Source organism: Dipodomys merriami, unplaced genomic scaffold (assembly GCF_024711535.1).
Source record: "Dipodomys merriami isolate MVZ:Mamm:240054 unplaced genomic scaffold, mDipMer1.0.p SCAF_31, whole genome shotgun sequence".
NCBI classification, from domain to species: domain Eukaryota; kingdom Metazoa; phylum Chordata; class Mammalia; order Rodentia; family Heteromyidae; genus Dipodomys; species Dipodomys merriami.
The window spans coordinates 3,399,967-3,413,974 of record NW_027204604.1 but is presented as its reverse complement, the minus strand read 5'-3'; the positions used below and the strand labels follow the sequence as shown (position 1 = coordinate 3,413,974).

General features: G+C 36.1%; 1 protein-coding gene across 2 annotated transcripts in view; it reads left to right on the top strand.

Annotated features, from left to right (window-relative positions):
- Positions 1 to 14,008, top strand: part of Kcnk2 (potassium two pore domain channel subfamily K member 2) — a 174,399-nt gene that overhangs the window by 142,651 nt on the left and 17,740 nt on the right. For both annotated transcript variants that reach the window (XM_070041436.1, XM_070041437.1), the window contains exons 5-6: positions 366 to 552; positions 9,093 to 9,232. In XM_070041436.1, the coding sequence (XP_069897537.1) occupies positions 366 to 552; positions 9,093 to 9,232 (327 nt within the window). The remainder of the gene's footprint in view (positions 1 to 365; positions 553 to 9,092; positions 9,233 to 14,008) is intronic.

Below are 14,008 nucleotides of genomic sequence, written 5' to 3'. Positions count from 1 at the left end.
CAATGGTGAATATGTACTTCTTATTTCTAGTTGTGTTCCACTTGCAATCCGTTGCACACTTGCCCTGTAGGAATACCCCACAAAAGTGTTCAGATCAATGAAGAATACATATCTGAAATCATGTTCTCGGGGCAAAATGGAGTACATTTTTGAAAAATGTTCTACCTGTTGCAGAACTCTGTTAGTGTACAGTAGCATTCTGATTAGCATTGGTTGTGCTGGGTTGTTTATGTTATACTCAGATTTCATAAGTCAAGGTAGTTGAAAACCATGCATGGAAAGGGATAAGATGCCATGCTCAGGAATAGGTAGAGGCTGGTTGTGCGGGCATGTCCATAAGCTCTCTCCCCCTTCTCTTCCTTTAGAAGTGGAATGTCAGTCAGACCAAGATTCGCATCATCTCCACTATCATATTTATACTATTTGGCTGCGTCCTCTTTGTGGCTCTGCCTGCTATCATATTCAAGCACATAGAAGGATGGAGTGCCCTGGACGCCATTTATTTTGTGGTTATCACCCTAACAACCATTGGATTTGGTGACTATGTAGCAGGTAAGGCTTTTGCTGGCACCGCCATTGGTCTCCTGATGCCGTCCTTTAATTAGATTTTTCACTTGGGTTTACAAGGAAACCTGCTGGCTGTATGGATTTGCTAGGGTTGCAGTAGTGAAATATCACAAATGGGGTGGTTCAAGTGAAAGGAAATCCCTTCATACAGAGGCTAGACCTTGAGACATCAGTGGACCATGAGCCTTTCCACTACTGAGGGTGGAATGCTTCATCTCTCCTCAGTTCCTGGGTGAGGCTGTTCATCAAACCATAGCCTTCCTTGGCTTTCAAATATCTCATTCCAATCCCTGTCTTACCATCACACCATGTTCTCCTTGTATTTGTGCCACCCTTTCCACACTCCACTCTTCTTGGAAGAACAATGGCCTTAACTACTCCAGCATGACCTCATTTTACCTGCATGGACTTTATTCCAAGGAAGGTACCATTGGTCATGGGAACCTGCACATATCTGTTTGGTGGACACAATCCAGCCCACAACAGTGGTCAAGTTAAGTACTGATTCCTTGGCATTCTCAAGGTACATGGAAACGTGGGAGTTAAACATTTGTTTCTTCATTCTGTACATTGCTGGCTTTTTAGAAATGTCCGTTTCTACTGTAATTTTATAAACTGAGTATCTGCCTCTTAAAATTGTTTCCCTTGGTACAAGATTTTCAAGTCCAATTTACCTTTGCCTTTTCTTCATAGCTCTTTTATAACGTTAGTTTTAAAAAGGATTTTCACACCATGATTGTGGACACTTGAAACCCTTTCTTTATAATACTCATTCAAGTTTGAATTCTTAGTATTTTGGACTTTACCTAAGGCAGGTTGTGTAATGTCTAAATTTTCTGATTCCCAGTTCTTTGATTTTTCTCTTAGGTAGTTGTGTGGTTGTTGTTGTTGTTGTTGTTTTAAATCACCATGTTGCTTAGCTCTTACTTCTTTATCAGTTCAACTCTGACTTTCCTAGCTATGTGATTCAATGGTACTAGAGCAGCTGTAAGCATGAAATATAATGCTGGTAGTTAAAGTAAGTGCACACATGCCAGTCCTAGATAATTTTGACTAGTTCTCCCAAATTAAAACCCAATTTTTTAATCCAGTTAGAAGTATTAAAAAATCTTGGTAAACATTTAGTAGGAATATGTAACATCCCAGAATAATCTCATTGGCCTCATTTACTTTTAAGAGTAAATTATCTAATTTTATATAAAATTATACATATTATAACATAATATAGAGAATATAGTATGTAAAACATATAATATATAGAAATACAAGTAAAATACTATTTATCAAAATAGTATTTCCACAAAATGGAAAAAGAGGCTTTGTCTTTGTTTTTGTTTTTATTTTTATTTTTGTCTTGTTCATTTATCTGTCTTTGGGAGGGGAAAGGGGAGCATAGAAATGGAGGGACAAAGGGTGAACAAATACAGCAGTGTTCCTCATTGGACACTGTGTTGAAAATGAACTATACAACTTGTGCGTGGAGATGGGAGGGGAACACTGGGAGAGTGAGGGAAGGGGTGACATTGGCCAATATATATACATTATATGTATACATTATATATATGCATTATATATACATTATATATACATTATATACATATATATAAACATTATATATATGTATATATAATATATACATATATATGTATATACATATATACATATGTATGTGTGTATACCTATATTCATATATAGGTGTACACATAATCTATAAATATGTTTGTACATATATTTTTATATAAGGTGATGCCTGAGTTTATTCACAGCCTTATATTCACTTGCTTTGGGCTCTACCACACCAGCCATATCTTCAATCTGGCTGTTTGCTGGTTATTTTGGAGGTGGAGTTGAGTGGGTTTTCTGTGCACTAGAGCCTGCCTTTTCTGTCCACTGGAACTGGAACTGAAATCTGCTAGACCTCAGAAGCCTGAGAAGTCAGAATTATAGATGTGAGCAACTGGCACCCAGCTTGGAATATGTGTGTTATCTTGAACAATCAACAAACAGACCAACTATGTCAATACACTATAGCTCCCTCATGATCTACGATGTTTTAAAAATACAAAAATTATAAAGATTAAAAAATGTCCATGGAATCTCAATATTGTATTTGTGACCACTATATACATGAACTCATAGACTCACCTTAAGAGATCAGTATTCTGAAACCAGCTAGTGAGTTCACCAGTGGCTGCTCTTCATTTATTTGTCTTACAAAGGGTAATGGTGTTCCATTTTGTAGATATTATAAAAATGAGAGCAACTGACCTTGCTAATTATGGGTAAAGGAATTTGATCAGGTTAAAATGACAAGTGCTAAGTAATATAAATCAGATAAGAGGCAGATTGATGCTTTGTTTGCTGACTCTCCTAAATTATGTATTTCCTGGCTAAAGCTGGTCTTTGCAAAACTGTAGAACCTGTGCTTCATACTTTCTGTGCCAGGTCCTGGGGTCCACGGTTTTTTGGAATGAGAATGTGGACCATGGGCAGATGTGGAGAAGGCTGGGTAGGAAATGTGAGCCTTTTAAAAGAATCTTTGGAAAAATAGAAATTGTGAGGTTTTTTTTTTTTAATACGATCTTGGCAAGGAATTGCCTTACATATTTCAAAATTATCCTTTGTTTCTGGGTGCCTTATGACTCTAAAATTAAGTTCTCCACCTTGGAAATACTGATGATAGAAAGAAAGAAAGAAAGAAAGAAAGAAAGAAAGAAAGAAAGAAAGAAAGAAAGAAAGAAAGAAAGAAAGAAAGAAAGGAAGGAAGGAAGGAAGGAAGGAAGGAAGGAAGGAAGAAAGAAAGGAAGGAAGGAAGGAAGGAAGGAACGAAGGAAGGAACGAAGGAAGGAAAGAAGGAAGGAAGAAAGAAAGGTAAATAGATAGATCATTTTGAAGCTTCCTTCTTGTTATTCTCACTTAATTTTGGTATTCTTCCAGGGAACAGCAAGAGGCATTACTCTTAATCCTTCCAACTTTATATTAGACTAAAATCTCAAAAGAAAATATAGCTCTCCCTCTTAGCTGACAAACTTCTCAATGTTTTAAGATCAGCTCTGTTGAAGGATTAAGCATCCATTAGATTGTTATATTCAGTGTCTCTGAAGGTAGTGTAAATAATATATTTGTCATACTGTAGTGTTATTAAAAGAAAAGTCTAGAAAACAACTTAAAAACATTAAGAAGGCAGGTGGTAATGTATCTGTATTTCTTTTATTAATTTTTATTGTTATTATAAAGGTGATGTAAAGAGCGGTTACACTTATATAAGTTAGGTAGAGTATATTTCTTTTTGGACAATATGACCCATCCCTTTGTATCTGTATTTCATAAATGTTGGTATAATAATTAAGAGTATCTCAAGAACAGCTAGCTTGTCCCTAGGAACAAACAAGAAAGCCCAAGCAGGTAGACTTTGAAAATAGTCTCCCTGTGAAGAAATATGACAACCTTCTTGCCATATACTATCAAACCTCAGTCCTTTCTTTTTAATTATTACTGTTTATCATGTTGATAATATATATCTTTTGGTTTACATGTGTAATACTTTTTAAGTGATGATGATGTTGAGTCAAAAGCATTTAGAGACCACTAGTACAGACAGACAACATTTGGGTGTCTTTGTGTCTGTGAACAGCTTTTTGTCCTTTTTTTTTGCGCGAAGGTATCTCCTGGCACATTGCAGTGTTATATTTCTGTTTGTGTTTGCGCAGGGAACATGTTGTAATGGCTGGTTACCTTGGTGACTGCTATCTGATCTTTCTTCTGGCCTTTTTTGTCCTCTCTAGTGCTCCATGTCCTGGGGCTGAAAAGCACAGGGAAGCCACACAGTGTTATGTGGTAGATGAATTAGCTGAGCCTCTCTTCTGAGAAGAGAATGCAGACTAGCTCCTCCTGAGTGTGGAAAGAAAAAAGGAGACTTAACAAGGTGTGACTCACTTAGCTTTAAAAGTGCCTATGATTTATAGTCAAATTGTGGAGCTATGTTATAATTAATTCCCAAATTGAGTTTAAGAGTTAATGTTGATTTCCTTTTTTTTGCATCTTAATTTTTGTCTATTTTTCATTTCAGCGCTAATTGGGGATGGTTTCTTCTTATGCTTTGCTTGTCTTGTAAAATTCAAAGTAAAGTAAAATCTAAATAGATGGGTGCCGGTGGCTCATACCTGTAATTTTAGCTACTTAGTAGGCTGAGATCTGAGAATTGTGGTTGGAAGCCAGCCCGGGTGAGAAAGTCTGAGATTCTTATCTTTAGTAATCAACCAAAAAAGGTGGAAATAGGTCTGTGTCTAAAGGGGTAGAGCTCTAGTGTAGTGAAAAAAATGCTCATGGACAATGACAAGACTTTGAATTCAAGCCTTAGAACCAGCACGCGTGCGCGCGCGTGCGTGCACACACACACACACACACACACACACACACACACACACACACACACACGAGGCTAATTTTGAAAAAATTAGGAAAAGTCAAATTTAAATACAATTTAAAATTCCCTTTCAAATCTTAGACAATGCCATTGAAATATGGCAAAACAGAGCTTGTCTGTAGACTCACATGGCCTCTAGAGGAAAGGGCTGTAGAATGCCAAAATATTGTTTCCTCTGAAACATTGCAATTCCAATGTCACTGTCTTGGTATTAAGAGCTGGAGTTTGTAAGAATTTGCAGGGTCACAAGCGTTCTACCCAGGTAGGGTTAGTGTTGTTATGAAAGGGGCATGTACAGACTCTCCTTGCCCTTCCCCTTACTTTTCCTCCTACCAAACTACACGAAGGCTTTCGCCAGTCAGTTTCCTGCACTTTGATATGGCACTTCTCAGCCTCCAGAACTGTGAGATGAGTTTTCTACTCTAGAATTCTGTTAATGCAACAGAAATGGACCATGACAGTGGATCAAGGATGTTCTGAGGTCACAGTTGGCCTGGCCAATGTGGTTTGTATATAGACAGGCCTGAGGTTGAGGGCTAACTCTGTGCCCACTCTTTCCTTTTTATGTCTTTCTCCCATTCAGAGTTTGCATAGTCTGTGAATCTTCTGCCATGAGCATGGTGACTGGGTTGTAGGTTTTTTCTTCTGGCTACCAGGGTCAGAAGAAAAAAGTTGACAGCTAGTTCCTGTCATGGCGTCTTGAAATGTCTGTTCTCACTTCCCTAATCAGTGGCTGTGGGAACATGTAGAAAAGAACTTAATACAGAGTATAGAGGTGGAAACCTACTGAATGGAGAGAGTTGGAATCTTTCTGAGCTATATTTTTGCGATTTAATCTGTTTGATTAGATTAGTCTCTGGCTGAGCTCCAGAGAGAGATGGCCCCCTTAAAGAGGGGCTACCACGTATTATGTAAGTAATTCAAAGATCAGACTAAGTACTTGGAAAATTTGTAAGACTCCTAAAACCTTTCTAACTTCCACCCATCTTTGCTGTTTTTATTGCCAGGTGTATGTGTATTGCCATGCATGAGCCAGAAAGCTCTTAAAATGGAAAGAGCTTGCATGCCTATTTTCAATGGGCACAAAGAGAAAGAAGTTATTCCTGCCAGATTGGTAGGAAACCCAGACGAGGAGAGTAAACCTTAGCATTTACAACCTGCATTTCAGATAAAAGAGAAGAACAAATCATGGATCAACGGAGATGGTGGAAGGGAGAGTTCAGAAATTCAACCCAGGGCAGAGAAATTAATTACTCTTACAGTACTATTAGTTCTTTTGTTTTTATTTGAGGCAGACACTTGATAAATAGCCAGGCAGGCCTCAAACTCTTTATTCTCTTGCTTTATCCTCCCCGGTGCTGAAATTATAGGCATGTGCCACCATCTCTGGCTGATGCTATCTGTTAACAATCAAAAGACATGTATATAAGTGTCCTGAACGTAACTAGGAAATGAACACTTCTGATCATTACAAATCATTTTTACTAGTTTAAAAATAAAACTAACAACTCTTTTTAGCAAGTTACCCTAACATTACAGATAGGTCAATTTGTGTAAGATTCTTGAATCAAGTGGATTGATCAATGTGCAAATTAATTGATAATTTTAGGTATCAGAAAGTCAATAGGATGTATAAATTGTTTCACAATACACTATACATAGTAGTTTTTCCTAGATCATTGGACTGCCAATATATGTTTGAGAGTAACAAGGAAGGAAAATATTGTTGTTTTTCCACGATTTAAAATCCACTAAAATGTGTGTATGTTGAATATTGTGCCCAAATATAAACCTTTTAATTAGTTAATTTATCTATTTCCCACTGTCACATTCTGTTTATAAGAAAGAAAGTTTATGAAAAGTCATCTTGAGCATAAATTTGCTTTTCTGCATTCAACATTGTGGTGAATTTGTGTTGAGTGAATCACAACAATTTGGATGAACATTTTTCTGGTTTTGAAAGAGAAAGTACTTGGGGAAAAATGTCGTGTAGGTTTCATTGAAATGGAAACATTTGGAAAATGGGATTTTCTGGTAAGCCTATCAAATGACCGGTTTTCATACTCATTTCTGTGAATCCGTAACCAGGACAGGCAAAATCTTAAGTGGCATAGGATGCTTTCAACTCTCCAACTCTTCCCAGAAATACGTTTTTAAATAAAGTCCCTTTAGGAGGCAAATATTTTAACAATACTTTGAAGATAGCATTATTGTAAACTTTACTCCTAAGATTGTCTCAAAAGAAAGTAGGGTCTCTTATCTGTGTATATTTTTTATTTACTCATAGAAAAACATGCCCTCCTTCCTTTTTTTTGAAAAATTCTTGTCTTCTCATTATGGGCAATCCAAAGTAAGTTATCTAGAGTCATGTTATGTTCAAAATTTTATATTTGAGTTTAATTGTATACTAGTATCTATTAGCTTTTCTTCTGAACATGTGAGTCAATTTTTGAGACCTGAGTTAGCTCATGACTCCTGTTGAAGAATCTCCAGTCTCTTGTGTTTGAGGTTAAAATGTGAATTTCCTGCTCTGCTGTCAGAAGTGTAGGACCTGTATGCTAGGGTCCTTCTGGGTAGCTTAGCTTGTTTGCATCTTGAGCATGTCAGATCTATCAAATTTTCCACCTTGAATCCTTTTGCTTCAGTTTAGTTTTTCTCCCATCCCCTCTTCAGTGACCATCAGGAGGGTTTGTGGCCACCAGAGAGTTCTTTCAACATGTCACACCAACTAATTGGTGACTGTTTCTTCCCAGTCATCTCTAAGTCCCCTACAGTCCCCCACCAGCTTCTTCTAAACCAGTTCCTCTTTGGGATTCTCTATTCATCCTTCCTTCTCTGCCACTGAGATCTTTCTGCTCATAGAGTCAAACATGAGTATAGGGCCTAGTTTTCTGTAAATGCTTAGCTAAACTCCACTGGGTTAGAAACTTTTTTGTTTTAATCGTTGAACACAACCTGTTTTCTAGATTCCTCTTTCCTACTTGTCTGATGCCTAGTTTCCATTCATATGGAGTTTGATCTACTACCACGAAATCCTTCAACTCTTCGTGGATGTTCACACTGAACTATTCTACATCTCGATGCTCATCATGTGTGATTCCTCTCCTGCCTTCTTCACCTTCCCCCTGGCAGATGTAAAAGCCATCTCTCCTATGTTCCCTCAGCACACTTTAATTCTCCTTTATTCAGTGGCCTCCATTGTAGTTAATGGTCACATGAGAGTTTCTCAGGCTAAATTAAGAATTGTTTTAAGACAGGGACTTGAATTTTTATTTGTAAAAATAAGTTTCGGTGTTTGGAACTTCATAAATCCCTCCACAAACCTGCACAGAGTATAAGGATGTGTTAAAATGTAGACAGATACTCTTAAGAATAACTTGATGGAAAGTAAAGGCAAGGATAGTAAAGGAAAAATAGCTCCTTTGTCAAATTTTTCTTGAGAACTCAGGTTTAAACCTGGGGATTCCTTTGGAAAGTGAGCAACAATGATGATATTATTATCTGCAAGTGATTGTGTGTTCCAGTTACACCCATGAAGACAGTGCTCTAGCATATGTTATCAACCTATTGTATTGATGACTTGAGCATAAAAAAATAAGAAACTATCAATACAGATGCCCACTTTCTTTCTGATTGGCATTAAACCAGCTGTTTAGCATGTGTTTATTGAAAATAAAGTAAGTATATAAAGTTAAATGCATACCAAAAATGTCTAATCTCTACCTTCTACTTATTATAATAGAAATAGAAAGAGACAGACATTCAATGCATTTTGAATTAGGACAAAACCTGTTGAGACAGATTATATAAATGAAAAAGAAAAAAATCACCATGGAGCAAAGGAAAATCATTACGACCAGGACAATCAATTAAAGATCACACTAAGCAGTGCTAATTTGAATTGCTCCTGAAGAAGTAAGCTAAGGATTGCATAAGTGGAAGCAAGCAATTCAATGTGAAGAAAAAAAAAAATCACAGGTCCATGGCTGAAGAATATGAGATTTCTACCTCATGCAAACAAGAATTCACTTGAGAATTTTAGTGTATTTCCTTTAAAGAATATGAAGTTATTGTGTTCTACTTTATTTTTCCCTCCCAGGTGGGTCAGATATAGAATATCTAGACTTCTATAAGCCTGTTGTATGGTTTTGGATCCTTGTTGGGCTCGCTTACTTCGCTGCTGTCCTGAGCATGATTGGAGATTGGCTCCGTGTGATATCAAAAAAGACAAAGGAAGAGGTAAGAATTAGAAGTGTGCAAAACTGCACACTTCTATTTAGCTCATCAGAAAGTGTTGCTTTTTTGTTTATTTGTGATATTTGAATTTGAACTCAGGGATTGCAATTGCTTGGGTGATGCTGTGCTATTTGAGCATGCCTCCTGCCTAGTTTTTTGGTGATTATTTTGGAGATGTCATCTAGCAAACTTTTCTGCCATGTTGGTCTGAAACTATGAATGTTTGGATCTCCGCCTTCTAGCTTTAGCTAGTATTATCGCCATGAGCCACTGGTGCCAGGTCAGTAAGTGTTTAAAAAATAATAATAAATACTTGGATATTATTTAAATATTTTAATATTTGCATTTGATATGACTTTATTCTGTAAGATAATGGAGAGATATATCAAATGGGTTGTAATTTATTCAACTAATTATGTGCTACATATGTCTGGAAACTAAGATTCATTTGTAATGAAAAGATGAATTTAAAATATTTTTCCCATTTTTCTCTATTTCTCACTCTTTCCCTTTTTGTGTTCCTTTATTCACTCAAGAACACAAAGTGAATTTTATTCCATAAAGAAAAATGTAAGAGAAAACATTTGTGTCAAGGTGTCATAGTATTAAGTAGTGAGTTTTATAAAATATTGACTTTTCTCTATTTGTTTCTTTTTCTTCTAAATATGTGTCCACATGTGTATATATTTGCCCTCACATATTCTAAAGTTTTACACTTTATAGCCACTTTCCCCTAAGCATATGTTTCTGCTAGTCAGAAAGATGTCTTTTTACTTACTTCTACAGCTATCTATGTAGAAGTGAATACAGAATTTTAACACATGAGATTTTGAAAATGCCGTTCTTTGGAAATCAAATTTTGATTCACTTACATGCCCAGACATGTTATTTGATTATGGTGGAGTAGTGTTTTCTGATAAATTCCACTCCCATATGTGTGTGTGTGTGTGTGTGTATGTGTGTGTGTGTGTGTGTGTGTGTGTGTGTGTGTGTGTGAATATATATAGCTTCTAGGTCTTACTTCACTTTGCTGATTGCTTAAGAGAACAAAAAAATCTGTTAAAATCTACCCTATGGTACTCATTGATTTCCTTTATTACCTTCTCAATTTCATTATCTGCTGTTCATAGATGGGTCAAAAGAGATCAGTACTAGATCTTTGATTATTGTGGCATAGATATACCAAAATGGGTAGAATAAGATAGGATAGAGTAAGATAAGAAGTTATAAAATTTATCTTTATAAATATTGTCTTCATTTTCTTTGAAACTTAAAGAATACTTTTATTGCTGCTTAAGTTCTTTATTATAACCAGCAAGAATGTAAGTTATCTAGCATTTCATCTAGCATTTCACCATGAGTAATTCACCTACTTTGTATGCATGTATTAATCTGCAACATAATTGTACTATAGCATCATTATTTTTATTATAAACAAATCAGCAATGTGCTTAATATGCTAATATAAATTGTGTGAAAACTCTTTTGAATAGGATTTGAATAGATTTACCACAATCTCTGACTCGTTTTGTGGTGTGTGTGTGGGGGGGGGGGGTTGTGCTCATGAGTTTGTGGATGTGTGTGTGTGTGTGTGTGTGTGTGTGTGTGTGTGTGTGTGTGAAGGATATAATTAAAACCAGCTAAATATTTTCTAGTCATCATCTTTAAGTATATGAGCCAATGTGAGATATGTATTTCATGCTTTCTATAACAATGAGGAGAGAGCAGGAGACTGAGAGAGGAAGAAGAGAGTAGAGAGAGAGTACTTCATGTGTACTTTTACAAATATTGTAATGCTGAGGGGAAAAGGACATTGTAACAAAGAAATACTTTGGATAATATAGATAAAAGATGGTACGGCTTTACCATCCAGCCGTAAACTAGTTTACAAATGGATTTAAATACATATTTAATTTTTTAATAACAGAGTTGAACAAAACAAATTTGCAATGTGAAAACTAGTGAAAAAGTCAACTTATTAGACACATATATAATACAAATATATTACATATATATACACGTATGTACTCATCCTTCCATATACACTAAGATAGATCCCTGTCATAAAGATTAAAAGCCACAAGATATATATATTGCTATCTTAGTAAAGTCTCTGGTAGTAGTATATTTGGATAAAAATTATTACTATTATCCTTTTTTATTTAAAGTAAATTTATATTATTACAAACCAAGACACCATGGTTTTAAGTGAATGCATCTTTCTACATAACTGGCTCATTAGATAAAGAAAAGAAGTTCATGTGAGTAGTTCTGAGGGAACTCCATGACTCTGGACTCTGGACATGAGTGATTCCATGCCTGCTTAACACAAGAAGTAGGAAACTTTTAATTTTGTTAACAAAGGGACATTGTGTTCAATTGTTAACAAAGTGTACTTTCTAGCTTTGCCTCTGTAAGAAAGCAGCGCATGTGAGCCGAGGCCATGACCTTGACTTCACGTGAGTCCTTTGGAGCTCCGGCTGCTTTGGATAGCTGAACCAGTTGAAACATCACTTTTCATTTGAACAGATGTGAGTTTTCTGATTTATAATGCAATTTAGAGAAATGCAACAAATTCAACAGAGAGTGTGAGAAAAGAGAGAAAGGGAAGACAATTTATTAGCTCTCTGAAGATCACCAGAAGCAAATAATTTTTTTTCTCTAAATGACAAACCTGCTTGAGTATTGATGGCAGTGGGAAAAGAGATTATCTTCTCTGAAATAACTCATTGAAGTATTATAATTAAAACCAGCTACACATATTCTAGTTGTCATCCTCAAGTAGATGAGCCAACATTAGATATGTATTTCATTCTTTCTATAACTCAGTTATTCTAGGTACCTCAGTTTTTAACAGCTTCCAGAATTTTCAGGAGCAACAAAGCTATTCTTATGGTTGTTATGAGTCTGTTGCTGGTGATCAATCCTAGGGCTTTGTGCTTGCAAAATACATGCTCATACCAAGCTATACTTTCAGATCAGAAAGATTCTTTCCAGCGGTCAGGATTTTTGTTTGTTTGTTTTTGTTTATAATCTGGTCCTAGGGCTTGAACGCAGGACCTGGGCACTGTCCTCAAGCTTCTTTGGCTCAAGGCCAGCACTCTACTACTTGAGCCATAGCACCACTTCTGGCTTTTTTGTGAGTAGCTTATTGGAGATAAAAGTCTCATGACTGCCCAGGGTGGCTTCAAACCACGATCCTCAGATCTCAGCCTCCTGAGTAGCTAGGATTACAGATGTGAACTCTCAGTGCCCGCCTCAGGTCTCTATTTTTATTCAAAAGTCAATCAGTTTAAACCTTATCAGTAAAATAGGAACATGAAAAGCTTATCATGTGGCATTATGTCATTTTTAATGTTAAAATGTGCTGTTTAAAATAAAGCATAATTTTAATAAAATGATGATGTTTAGAAGTAAGGAATTATGTTGTTTTCTAGCTGTCTGAAATATTTCAAAAGTACATAATGACTTTGGACACCACCAGATTGTTTCCAAAGTGAGAAAAATAATTATAGCTAATTCTTAGGGAAAGCAATAATGAGCTGAACAATTTTTCCCTGGAGATATACGCCATGTCTGAAATGTCTGAAAAATGTTGGTTGACCTGTGATGTTTCAAAGTACATGTTTAAAAATATAACTAGTTGTCTTTTCTATCCCACCTTTTTCTGAGGAAATGGTGTTTTCACGGAGCAAATACAGCTTATTTGGGTATTTAGCCTCGTACAGTATGACTGATAGCCAAGGCAAATGTACAATGTAGACACAATTACAGCACACAACAGGAGATAAAACCTGCGTTTACTTAGGAGGTAAGCAGGGAACAGCACACGCACAGTGTTTGTAATGTCCCTGTGTACCTGTGACATTGGGGTTGGAACTGAGGTGTCTGTTTGCTAGGCAGGTGCTTTACCACCTGAGCTAGGCCTGTAGATGAAGGCTACATATCTGACTTTGTGGATGTTGCTTTGATTTCTAACGTATTACAGGGGAAGGAAAGTACTGGCCAGTACAAAATTCTTTTTTGTTATTATTTCTTGTTATAATTGTATTCTTATTGCAATAAAAAGTAGATGAACTGACTATTCTAAGTAGGACTATAGATTTAGTATGTAGCAGTCATAGGATGCAGAGAATTGCCTTAATTAACAAATAGGCAACTGGAAAGGAAAATAAAAATAAAATGTAGCAATATTAGATTTAAATTTATTATTATTATTATTGCAGTAAGAGGTTTCTGAACTGAGGGCCTGTGCTTGCTGAGGATTCACTCATGAACTATGCCTCCAGCCCATTTTTTGCTTTGACTAATTTCATGAAGAGTCTCATGCTTTTCTCAAAGTCATCCTTAACCCAGATCCTTCTATCTGTATCTCCTGTGTAGCTGTACTACCATGTACAGTTTGTGATAGGGTCTCCCTGTTTTTTTTAACTTGGACTGGACTCAAGCTACTATCCTCCTATGTGCATCCCAAGTAGTTGGTTTACAGCTATGAGCCGCTGTGCCCAGCCAAGACATCATTTCTTTCAAAGGAAATGGTGGCTTTCAGGATCCAGTACATGTCTACACTCTAGCTTAATTTTCTGGGCAGTCATTTCTCCATTACCCCAAATCCTGAATTGTGAGTCCTAGTGGATCTAATCTTATAAAGTTCTTTACAAATCAAAATATATATATTTAAAATACAGTAGGATTTAAAAGACATTTCTTATAGAACACACTTTCATATTTTAGTAGTAAATGAGATAGTGATTACAAAATACACATAGCTATACAGTG